General features: G+C 57.6%; 1 protein-coding gene across 1 annotated transcript in view; it reads right to left on the minus strand.

Annotated features, from left to right (window-relative positions):
• SIM2 (SIM bHLH transcription factor 2) overlaps positions 1-11,834 on the minus strand; it is a 55,130-nt gene extending 43,296 nt beyond the window's left edge. The window contains exons 1-2 of the mRNA XM_072740742.1: positions 11,023-11,834; positions 1,727-1,809 (exon numbers count right to left, since the gene is read on the minus strand). Coding sequence (XP_072596843.1) covers positions 1,727-1,809; positions 11,023-11,197 — 258 coding nt within the window. The 5' untranslated portion in view covers positions 11,198-11,834. The remainder of the gene's footprint in view (positions 1-1,726; positions 1,810-11,022) is intronic.
• Positions 11,835-12,099: the final 265 nt, after the last annotated feature.

Below are 12,099 nucleotides of genomic sequence, written 5' to 3' on the forward strand. Positions count from 1 at the left end.
TTCAGAGCTGCAAATGACCCAATTCGCTTGAATGTACATTAACTGTAAACACACCCAAGCACCCAGCATTCCTGAATTAAAGAAATGCACGGGGGAGGAACCTAGACGTGTTGACTGTGCCCGCCTGGTTTTGACTGAAGTTGTCACTGATGTTAGTGTCACTTATAATATGTCGGAGTATCAAACAAGCACAAGACCGCTGCGCCCGGAGCTGCAAGTGAGCAAAAGGGGTGATCGCAGGGCACGGGAAGGACTCCAAGAGCGCCATTTCCCCGGCCTGGCTATGACATCGTTTGCTTTACGCTGTAAAAGCTTCAGGTTTTAAATATTCTCCGAGATCTTCTCTTCCCCAGAGCATGCATTTAAATAAATAAATAAATAAATAAATAAATAAATAAATAAATAAATAAATGTTTAAAAAAATCATACTAGGGCATTCGGAGAAAGGGGTTTCGAAAAGATCCGCTTTTTTCGAAATGCGGAGCTCTTGGCTGACTCGCTGACCCAAGTCATTGCAAGCAGCCGCCAACTTTTTTTTTCTTTTAAAGAAAACACAAAATAGAAGGAGGAAATGCAAAACAGCTCTCGGTAAGCATTTTTCGATGGCAGAGACAAATGATGGGTGGGGGGAATGAATCGGATCGTTGATGAGGCTCTGTAAAGGGCGTTTGAAAGATTCTGAGACAAGAGGCGTTGAGGTCCCCACCTCGCGCCAGCCGCTGACTTGGAAGTGGCCGGTCGTGCGCACGCTTACCAGGCTAGAGTCGCAGACACTGCGGGCCAAATCCGCCAGGAGCGGTTTACCGGTTGGACTAAAGGACTCTGAGCTGAGGGCTCTAAGCGGCTGACCACAACCCAAGCAAGGGTTCCTTCCCTTCACGAGCCAGGTGACCCCGAGGCCCCACCAGGTCGTGATCTGGAGCACTCAAGACTTGAAGGACTGTGTTGAACCAGGCCCCAGCACTTGCTGTGTGACCTCAGGCATGTGCTTAACCTCTCTGTGCCTCAATTTCCTCCTTCGGAAAAATCGAAGTTCAAAACAGAACCTCCTCTGGGCGGGTGATGATGCAGGATGCTACAGTAGTAAACTCTCAATAAATGCTAACTGTTAATACTTTATTATAGATGCTGTCTTCCTTTCATTGCACCCCCCCCCCCCAACATATAGGATTGTCAGGGGCTTTAGAACTACCACACTCCAGCTCAGAGCGCCCGATGGATCGATCGTTCCTTCTTTGGCTCAAGCGCCTGGCACAGCATCTGGCACAGAGCAAACGCTCCATAAAAGTTCCCTAAGGGAAGTTAGGTTGGAAGGAACCCCGTGCCCACCGGCGCCCCTAGGCCTAGATTTCACTGGCTAGCGAGTCCTGGGGCTAGTGAGTCTTGGGGCTGGGAATGATGACATGCGATGCGGGGTCCAGGTGGGGCTGCCTGGAGGTTACTCTGGCTGAGCTGAGTCCACCCCCAGTCCCCGCCTTCAAGGAGGATGCACTGGACAAGGGGGCAGGTGGGGAGAAGGGGGAGTCAGTAGCTAACTGCCTCGAGGTCCAGGAGCTGTCTCTGGCCTCGGGACCTCTGCAGCCTGATGGTGGCCTTTGGATCCCCCCCACCCACCCGGGCTTCTTGGGTAGGGACACCTGGAGACTGGGGTGACGGGGCCATAAGGGAGCCCAAACCGCGCGCAGGTCAGCGCTCCTTAGGCGGCTGGAGGCTAAGGAGGCTTTACCTGAAGCAAGTGCGATCCCAGCTCCTTGGCGACGCTGTCCAGGGGCCCGGCGCGACACGGCTGTCCCCACGCGTCTCCTAAACCTGGACCGAGGAGTAAAGCAAATCAGTAAACGCCAGCGCGGCTGGAGAGGCCCCCACACCCGGAGGGCGCGCAGCACCTCCTCACCGCGCGCCGGCTGGTCCCTCGGAATCCCCAGCGCCCCAACCCGCCGCCTCCTGGGCTCCACAGCCACCGGCTGTGTCCTTGCCGTCGCCCCTTTGCCCAGGATTAAAGAGAAAAAAGGCCAGAGGAGATAGTCTCGCCAAGGCCTTGGGTCCAAGCGCCCCCAGCGCGCACGGAGCTCGTCGCCAGGCTGTGGCTCCCGTGGGTCACCCATGTGCTCACGGCTCTGAAATTGCCGTTTCATTTGAAATGCCATAAAGTAATCTAATCTGCTTTGAAATCGGCCATCCTCGAAGCCAAACGGGGGTATTGATTTGACCTGTAAAAACTCCCCCATGGACCTTCCCTCACTGCCTCCCTTCGCTGTGTCGCTGGCGACCATGCATTTCCCTAAAGATGGAGAGGCCCAGACGGAAAGCCTTAGTCTTAGACGTCTCGGAGGCAGCTTTTCCTGCCTTAAAAAAAAAAAAAAATTTTTTTTTTTAAGTTTTAAACCACGTTTAATCCCTCAGACTCCCCAGTCCTCACAGGGGCCTCGGGAGCGCCTTCCCTCTTCTGATCCTAGTGCTCCAGCTTGGGAAGGCTTTACCTGGGGGCTTCCCTGGGGACAAGCTCCAAATGCTGCCCGAGGCGTGGTGGGGATGGGCAGAAGGCGGTGGGAGTCCTGTAGGTACTCCACGATAACTGGAAGAATTAGGGTTCCCCAGTTCTTAACTGCTCCCCCACCCGACTTCCTGCTGCTCCCCACCACCTCCCTGAAGGTCAGGAGTATTTCAGAAAGTGCACCTGGGGAAAGGTGGCCCTGCCCAGCGAAACCTCCTCTCCTGTGACCCCAGAAATCCCAGGCTTTCTTCTGCATATTCAGGAGAAAGTAGGAAACCCAGGTGAGGTCTTGGCACTAAGTGCCAGGTGGGAGAGCCCCCAGTGGTTACCTGGAGTCCTTCCCATAAGGACTGGCCAGCAATGGTCCAGTTAGCACCACTGCCCAGGAGCAAGGTGGAAAAGGCCAGGGGCTGCTGTCTCAGCCTCCACCCCATTGCCTCCAGCGGGAAGGTGGCTCTGGGCTCCAGGCCCACTTGTGCACCATCCACCCCTGGATAAGACCCCTAAGGGGTTAGCTGTGGGTCTCACCGCAGGTATGTCCTCTTCCCTTCCTCCTCCTTTCCTCCCAGTCGATCCCCACTGCAAGTTGGGAGAGCGGGTTGTGAAGCCAGAGCTGGATGCAGGGAGTGTGGAACCTCACCTAGACACATCGAATTTGGGGACCATTCCCCTGCACTACAAAACTCCAAGCAGGTGGCCTAGAAAGTTACCCCGTAGGATCTCCCCCGCTGTCCCCGAGGGGGTCAGACATCTCACCTTCTGGAGGCCTCCACCCAAGCATGAGGGAGCCACCCAGCCCCAGAGCCCCTCGGGAGCCCCAGGTCCTCCGCAGAGGCTTTGGGGATCCTCCCTGCAAACTCTGTTCAGTGACTAAAAAAGCGATGACCTTTTATTTCTCCTCCTGGGCTGTAGGAATTAGGGGCTTATTCTGGTCCCCCCATAAGGAAGTGGCTAATTTCCACATATCCTGATCCCCCATACAGGATCACAGTCCCTCAGCCTTGAACAGAGGTGAACCATAAGAACAGAGGTGTCTTCTTAACCCCAGAAAATCACTGTCTGCCCAATTTCACTCCCAAGGATGACCATAGTGACCATAGTAGGGCACCTCGGGCTCTCACTAGCAGGACCTTCCCATCCCCCACCACCTACACAGGATGGCTTGGTGGGGGTCAATGTTTACTCCATCAAGGAGAAATGGAAAGAATTAATATTTAAAAGCCTTGGGACTTGAATTTTAAAAAAGAATTTAATAAAGACCCAAGAATCCTGATTTCTGAAAATGGACAAATGTTCCCTGGTAACTGTCCTTTACCCAGCTCCCTGGTCCTCTCCCAGGTTTGGACCACACTAGCCTTGCCTGGCTCAGTAGGAAACTGAACTCCCAGATTAGGCTTCTTGCAGTGTCCGCAGCCAGGTGACCTAGGGAACTCTGTACCTTAAACGTACAGACCCAAACCAGACTTGCCTGTCCAGCTCTCACAAAAGCCTTGTGGAAGGCTCTGGCCTTACATGCCAAAATGCATTGGGTACACAGAACAATTTTTCACATAATTCAAATACCCTGATACTTCAAAAAAGCCAGTTCTCTTAAATCATTACAATTTTCCCTAGAATTTCCTGACCCCTCTGCTTTGCTGGTAGGTATTTGGTCTGAATGCCCCCTCTAGACCTAGCCCAAGGTGGCAAGGGTGACAGGTTCCCCTGAAGTATCCTTGCCCCCATGCCATCTCAGCCCAGGCAATGGTCCTGCCAGCTCTTACATTAGAAACCTCTGTGGATGAGACCTTTCCAACTCCACCCATAGAAATCTACTTTAGGTTGAACGTGGAGACTAAATACGGTAAGGTTGGTAACAAGAAAAAAAAAGTAGTCTTGGTACTATAAAGCCATATGTACCCCGAAAAAGTGAGGTGCTGGGCATGTGGGCCTTATCTGGACTTCACAAAGGACTTTATTTCAGGAATGAAGGGAGACAGGTAAGACTTAGCTAAGTTCCTCCAAGATTATCAGTGGTTGGTGGTCCATCTCACCTGATCCTGGGAGCACCCACTGTTTACTGGCTGTGGGGGCAGCAGCAGGGATGGGGGTCAGGAGGGGGGAATCCCAAGCCTGGCTTGTGGTTCCCCCGTCTGGGTTTGCTGTCCCAATTGCCCTATGTGTGTCACCAGGGAAGTCCACTGGAGACTCCCTGCTACTGAGAATCCAGAATCCAGATGGCCAGGCCATAGGAGAGGAGGTCAGCCACTGGCTCAGAGGGTCAGGGAGTCAGGAATCCCCTTTCCCCCTCAGCCTCTGATGGTTTGTGGGTACCTGTACCTTGTATCCACATTTGGCCATTTGGCTGACTGGCCATTTGGTTTACCAGGCTTAGGACACCTGGGTGGTTCAGTGGTTGAGCATCTGCCTTCGGCTCAGGTCATGATCCTGGGGTCCTGGTATCCAGTCCCACATCAGGCTCCCCGCAGGGAGTCTGTTTCTCCCTCTGCCTGTGTCTCTGCCTCTCTCTCTGTGCCTCTCATTAATGAATAAATAAATAAAATCTTCAAAAAATAAAATAAACCTTACCAGGCTGTCCTGCTACTGAAGCTATCTAAATATGGTCTCTCCTCTCTGGGTGCTCCATTAGTCACTCAACAAACAGCTGTTGAGCACCTGCTGTGCAACCCAGAGAAAGGGTCTGGAGTTTGGTAAGAACTCCTAGGATGACTTTCTGGAAGGCAGCCTTGGCTATCTGAAATGGTGACAAGAATACGCCTCACAGGAATCTTGCGAAAGCTAAATGAGGTTAAGAGGGGACCATCTGACCCTGTCACCACCCGTCTGTGGAAAACTGGATCTGGGATTGAGAAAAAAAAAAAAACAGGACAGACCTTTCGGAAGCTCCCAGGAGACACAGAGGAGAATCTCACCTCCTGCTCCCACTCCCCGTTGAAGATGCCAGCTGGGCCAGTCTAGATGGTCTGATCTCCAGCAAGTGCCCTGACCCCTAACCTTTATTTCTCAACTCTAAAGTGAGGGGTTTTTGTGGGATTAAATGAGCTAAACCAGAGGGTGCTGAGCAAAGCTGCTGGGGCCTGGTGGGAGGCGGGCCCCGCTCCCACTGTCGGGGTCCAGCCTTCTCTGGCCTTCCCACTGCTAGCCCGCCTCCTCCTCCCCTCCTCCAATTCCTAGCCCCTGGGCGGGGGAGAGGGGAGAGGGGAGGAGGCATGTTATTGGGGAGCATGGGCCATCTGAGGACACAAGGTCACAGTGACTGGCTGCAACTACTCCAAAATCAAGAAGGGTGCCCCCCGCCCCGCCAGGTGGGGGTTGCTCCTCCACCTCAACCCCCCTACCCCAGGGAGGAACCCGCCCCACGGGTGTTTACAGCCCGGCTTGCCGGCTTGCCGAGCCTTACCAGCAAGGGGGCTGCAGGATGGGCCGGGCCGGGGCTACCGCGCCGCCTGCTCCCCGTGGAGGTTGCACCCTGGGAGCCTGGGCCGCCTGGCCGCCCTAGGGGTGCCCCCGGCTGGCGCTCCTTCCTTGCTAACTGGTCTCGGTTCTGGGGTTCCTCCGAGCACTTCAACCTCGGCCCTTGGAATGCTTCGTTCTCGGGGTCCCCGAGAAGCCCGGCTTTTGGGCTTCTTTTCCAGACCTAGGGTCACACAGGGCGCCAGGAGCAGGGTGGGAAGGGGGGTTGTGGGGGCCTGGCGGGCCGGCCGGCGGCGGCGGAGAAAGGGAGGGGGCTTCCAGCCTGGCCTCGCCTGGCCGCCGGCCAGAGGACGTGCTCAGACAACAGACAGGAGGCCTGGGGTCCCCCAACGCCCAACGGGGAGGCCCGGCCCGGCCGTGCAGGGAGGAGCACGGGTGGCCCGGCGCCTGGGTTCTGGGCCCCAGGAGCCGACTCTGCGGCCCGAACCTCCAGGGCCCCCGCCCCGGAGTTCCTCCACCGCTGCCCACAGCGGTCTGCTTGGAGACTGTGAGCTTCCCCTCCCGGAGCCCGAGGTGGAGAGGGTTGTAAAACTCCACATTATTCCAAAAAAGAAAAGAAAGAAAAGAAAAGAAAAGAAAAGAAAAGAAAAGGAAAGGAAAGAAAAAGAAAGAAAGAAAGAAAGAAAGAAAGAAAGAAAGAAAGAAAGAAAGGAAAGGAAAGGAAAGGAAAGGAAAGGAAAGGAAAGGAAAGGAAAGGAAAGGAAAGGAAAGGAAAGGAAAGGAAAGGAAAGGAAAGGAAAGGAAAGGAAAAAATATCTGTATTATTTCAGGTTTCAGTAGAGAAAAGGCTCGCTCCTATCTGTTTAAGTTTAGGGCGAATTTCTTGTCACCAAACCCTCTAAATCAAAGCGCTTCCATTCCCGACAACAATTTCTAGGCATCTGCCTGAATCTAAACCCAGACAAATTCCATCACTGGAATGATTCCGGCCTCAAACCCCCATTATTTTTGTGTGAGAATGACAGTGTGTACTCCCTTCCCCTGCTTTCCCCAGCACCTGTCCAGAGTCTTCAGGTCTGGGAAAGGAGGAGGAGGGGCTCTGTGCTCCTTGGCGTAGTTAGCCTCAGTTTCCAGCTCCATTCCTGAGCTGGGACCACAGGCCAGTCCCTCGTGTCAGCTGTCTGTGTGCAAGGGCCCAAAAGGGGCACCACCTCCTATCCCACTGCTGGGAGTCGAATGAATCCTGGCTTCTAGGAAGGAGCCTAACCAACCCATCCACCTTGGAGTTCCTGTGGCTCTGACTCAGGCTTCCTGAGGCCCAGTGCTCATCACCTGAGGGAGGAACTTGTCCTGAACCCTGCGTGGCATGGTCACCATGCAGCTCTGGCCCAGAGTTCTCCCACCGGGTGCCTCTCTGTTTCCAAAGCACCCCCTCTCCTGAAGAGAAGGCCACAGTGCAAAGAGGGCAGGGAAAATTGTGGGCCCCGCACTTCCCTGAGCCCTGCGTGTACCAGGCTTTCCCAGCCACCAGTGAGCAGACTAAGTTTTAAATTCTGAGTCCACTTCCAAAGCCAGCCTTGCTTTCCCTCCCTCTTCCCTGTCTACCTTCCATTTCTTAGCTATTAAGGGAGGGGTGTGTGTGCACGCGTGTGCAGAAAATAGCAGGTCTTGCAACTGCAGGCAGGGAATCCCAGAGGTCCACAGAGTGGGGGCACTCTGCCATCTAAGCTGTGTCTGGCTCAGGAAAAACTTTGAACTCCCAGGAAGAAGTGACTGGAGTGAAGTTAGATTTCCACCTGCAGTGCCTGGTTCCTCACACTCAATCCCAGGAAACTTGCACAGATGCGGAGTTCTTAATAGGCCCATTTTGCAGACAAGGAGAAGTAGGTCTAATGGGGCAGCTTAACAGAACAAAACTTTGAACGTCCCTAAACATTGCCAGCACCCCTAAGCGTGCAGTCTGACCTCCCTGGGGACTGTCCACCTTGGCTCCTATGCCTCCTTCTGCCCTGTGTGGGAGGCTCCGAGCTCCTCCTCTATCTTCCCTCTGGCCCAGGTGGTTTCAGTGTGAAAGGAGCCATGGCCAGCGGCCTCCGGCGCAGCGAGAGAACAGCCGGTGGTGGCCGGTGGCTGGCGGCCACAGCAGCGACCGGCTGTTCTGGCTCGTGCTGTGGGACCCTGGGAAAGGCCCGTCCCTCTCTGGCCTCAATTTCTCAGGGACCAAGGGTTAGTCGGCAATGCCTGCGGTTCCTTTGGACTGCGCTATTCACTTTCTGACTCCCGAAGGCCTAACTTGGCGTCTAGATCCTTCTTCACCCAGGGATCCCTCCTGCTCCAGGACTATGGAACAAGCGGGTTCCACTCGCCGCATCATTCGGTCCGCAGCTGAGAGCCCGCGGAGCAGATCCCGGGGCTCCCGCCGCTGCGCAAACCTGCCTTGGCCCTAACCCTTCCTGATGCTGGCGCCCGGATCCCGCCCGATCCGCCAGGCCCTATTCCGTTCCCCGGCGCGGACCCAGGCTCCAGAACAGAAGCGAAATCAATTACAGCGCGGCTTCCGCAGGCCGCGCTTCCGAGCCCCCAGGAGGCGGGGTGGGGGGTGGTGGTGGTGGTGGTAGTGATTTTGCATAACTGAGGTCTGTCTAAACGCGGCTTTCTCTCCCCAGGCACCTAACTTTACAACTCCGCGCCCCAGACTTTCTTCTGGGGAGCAGTGCTACCGCCCAGAGCTGCAGGCCCCAGGCCTCTGGACCAAGCGAGGAGTCCCGGGCCTCCGAGTCCAGCCCTGCAGGCAAGCGCCCCGGTTCCCTGCTCAGGCCCCGCGGGAGGCGCGGGTTGCAACCACTGCCTCTACCCCAGCCTTGATCAATCCAGACCCCAGAGGTTGAGGGCCATTTCCAAAAACTCTAGCACCAAACAACTATTTCCGGATCCTTCCCTGAGTTCCAACTGCCATAGGCACTCCCAGGAGGCACACAGGTCGCCCCTCAACCAGGCCACTATCCAACAAAGCACAGGGGCCTGGTGCTTGAGTCCTGGACCCCCAGCTAGCCCACCCCTGCAAAGGGCTCAGGGCCAAGAAATTCTGAGTCCCAGGGCCTTGGAGACTCACTTCCCAGAGTTAGAACACCCAGATCCAATTTTTAAAAATCTATAAGAAGCAGTACACCCACGACTTCCCAATTTTTAGCAGGCTTTCCTGGAAATTCTCCAAACAATAAATGGCTTACAATTAGCCCTCTTTCTGCAGAACTTTCTTTCTAATTTCTGGCTCACTTGAAATCATTGGTAACAAATCATTTAATATTCCAATCCTGGCTTTTAATGTGCTTATTTCCAGTGTGGAAGTGAGAAGCCAGGGTCCTGTCCTGGTTCCCCACCTGCTTGCAGCATGCAAAGTAAGAAATAGTTCAGTCAAAAAAAATTTTTTTTAAGGAAAGAGAGAAAAACAAAACCCGACTCACCACCACTCCGTCCCGGGTGGGAAGGAGAGTCAGCCCTCCTAAAACCCAACTTTCTTTTAATTTTAATATTCTGCTTCTCCGGTGGTGGGGGTGGGGATCACCCTTGGACAGAGTAATAGCGACCAGACCACCCGCTTGACAACTCCAGTAGGAGGGGCTGGAGTGGGGGCATCTCTTTATATTGGGGACAGAAAAGGAAAGAAGGTGTCTGGGGTTGAGGTGGAGGTACAGGTCACAGGCTCCTGCACGAGGGAGGAAGGTGCTGGAGGCTGCAGGGCCCAGCTGGGAGGCAAGGGCTAAGCCAGGCGACAGCTTCCGAGCCCCCTAGACTCCGCGGTCAGCTGTGCCGCAGGGCTGCAGGTCGCGCCGGGCGCCTGGCCCTCTGAGCTTCACCGGGGAGGCAGTGTGAAGTGCAGCTCCAGACCCAGAGCCAATTATTTCTAACCGGCTTGGGGGCAACCAACCCAAAGGTTAAGCTTACTGACTTCTGGTCGATTGCCTGGCCAGGCACTGCCTTAATGGAGGTACCCTGCACCAAGAGCGCAGCTGTCTCGGCAATGCAGCCACCGTCCGGTGTCCCGTGGCTAAAGTTGTCTCAGCTCCCCAACCAGCTTCTGGAGCTCCACTCCGCCCCAGAGGTCTTGGGAGTGTGCAACCGGCACCCGGTGCAGAGTGTCCCAGCCAGTGTCAGAATTTATCGCGCCAGGCTCCAGCAACCCTGGCTGGGGACAGAGACACTGAAAGGTGATCGGTTCAGAAACACCGGGACACCAAAAGGAACGCTGCGGTGCCCAGGCCTCCCTCCCTAGCCTTGCTGCTAAGAAGTGCCCAGCCTGGTAGCCAGGGTCTCCCGTAGGCCATGTGCTAGCAGGGAATGCTGGCCAGCACGCCATTTCTTACCACCGGGAGTCTGCTTGGACCCGCGGGTCCTGGTGACCCTTGCCCACCAGGGCACCTGCCCCTCCCGGTTCATAGTTCCAATCAGGAAAAGAAGATTGCTCTGGCCTGCCTGCCATTTTCCTACTAATGGCCTCTCTCCTGCAAAGTTTTAGTCTCTCCTACCCATGTCGGCCCTGTCCAGCCCCAAGGGAGGCAAGCAAAGAAGGAGCAGCCAGAGAGGCCCAAATCTGAGGCCCAGGCTCCAGATAAATGCCCCGATTACTGTTCGGGCCTTCAGGGCCTGGGCCTCCCGGTGCACTCCCCTCTCCCAGGTCAGGAGCAGCAGGCGTGCCTCACCTCTGGCTGGGGTGCACACACTTCCCCTCCACAGGAAAAGAGACAGGAATGAAAGAAGGAAAAAAAATAAAAGGGGCAGTTAAAGAAATGAAGAAAGAAAAAGAAAAGGAAGGCAAAGGAAGAGAAAAGGAGAAACGAGGAAAGGAGAGAAGAGAGAAAGCAGACTGGACTTGTAGGATCGCAGAACAATTCCTGACTCTCTCGGGGGGCACTTGGGCCAGAAGGCGGTCTAGTCCCCGCGGCGCCCGCCGAGACCCCGACTCCTCCCCGCGGCAGGAGCCCCAGCTCGCGGCGCGGCCTCCCCTGCCCTCCCTGGCCCTGGCGCTCCAGGCCAGCTCCAGCTCCAGCTCCAGCTCCCGGCTCGGGCGAGGCTGCGGGCTCCCCAGCGCTCCCGGCGCCCACCTGCGGCCTCACCTTCGGGGAAGACGGCCCGCATCTTCAGGTAGCTGGTGGTGAGCCGGATGATGGACGCCTTGTCCAGCTGCGAGGTGATGGCCGACGGCAGCGGGAGCAGCTTGGCCAGCTCGTAGAACTCTCCATTTTCCTTCTCCCTCCTGGTCTTGGCCGCATTCTTGGACTTCTCCTTCATCGCGCCTCGGCTCCGGGCATATTAGACCCGGCCGCGCTCCAGGCCCTCGGAGCGCCCCCGCTCCGGCTGCAGGGATGGGGAAGGGCCGCGGGGGGCCAGGTGAGGCTGCGGCACGGCCCGGGGCAGGTGCGCCGGGCGGCCTGGGGCTCCGAGCAGCCTCTCCGCAGCCGCCGGGCCGGGAGCTCGGGCAACCCGGCGGCCCGCTCCGCGCTCTGCCCGCCGCCCCGGGCGCAGCCTCCTCCGGCGGTGCCGCCCGCGGTGCCCGGAGCCCGACTTCCCGCTCACTTCTGCGCGCTCCTCCTCTCTCCCTCCGGTCTCTGCGCCCGGCTCCCCCCGGGCGGTGGAGGGGGCAGCGGCGGGGCAGCGGGGCCGCTCAGTCCGTGGCCGGGTGCTCGTCCCCGCGGCCGCGAGGCCCCTCCGGGCTGCAGGGCGGCAGGGGCGGCGGCGGCCGCGGAGCCATGGGGCGGGAGGGGAGCGCGCGCGGCTGGGGCGGAGGCGGCGGGGGCCGCGGGGGCCGCGGGGGCCGGGCGCGCCCTCCTGCCCTCCCCGGCGCTTCCCTTCGCCTGGAGACGCGGCGCCCGGAGCCCGCGGTCAGTCGCGAGCCGCAGCAGCTCCGCGGTCCACGTGCGACCGAGCCGCGTTTGTTTATGGCGGACCCGCCTTCGGGCGGAGCACTCGGCCTCCGCGGCCCGGGGGGGGGGGGGGGGGGGGGCGGGGGGAGGGACCGCGGGGGGCGGGGGCGGCGAACCTCGCCCCGCGACCCCGCCGCGGCCCGGGAGCCCCAGGCGCGCCTCCGCGTCGCGGCCTCCAGGGACCCTCCCAGGAGAGGCCCGCGCGCCCCCGGCCTCGAGGCAGTCCCGGTGAGTGCGCCCCGCGCGCCCCGGGGACCGGCTCCGGAGAGG

Source organism: Vulpes vulpes, chromosome 15, assembly GCF_048418805.1.
Source record: "Vulpes vulpes isolate BD-2025 chromosome 15, VulVul3, whole genome shotgun sequence".
NCBI classification, from domain to species: domain Eukaryota; kingdom Metazoa; phylum Chordata; class Mammalia; order Carnivora; family Canidae; genus Vulpes; species Vulpes vulpes.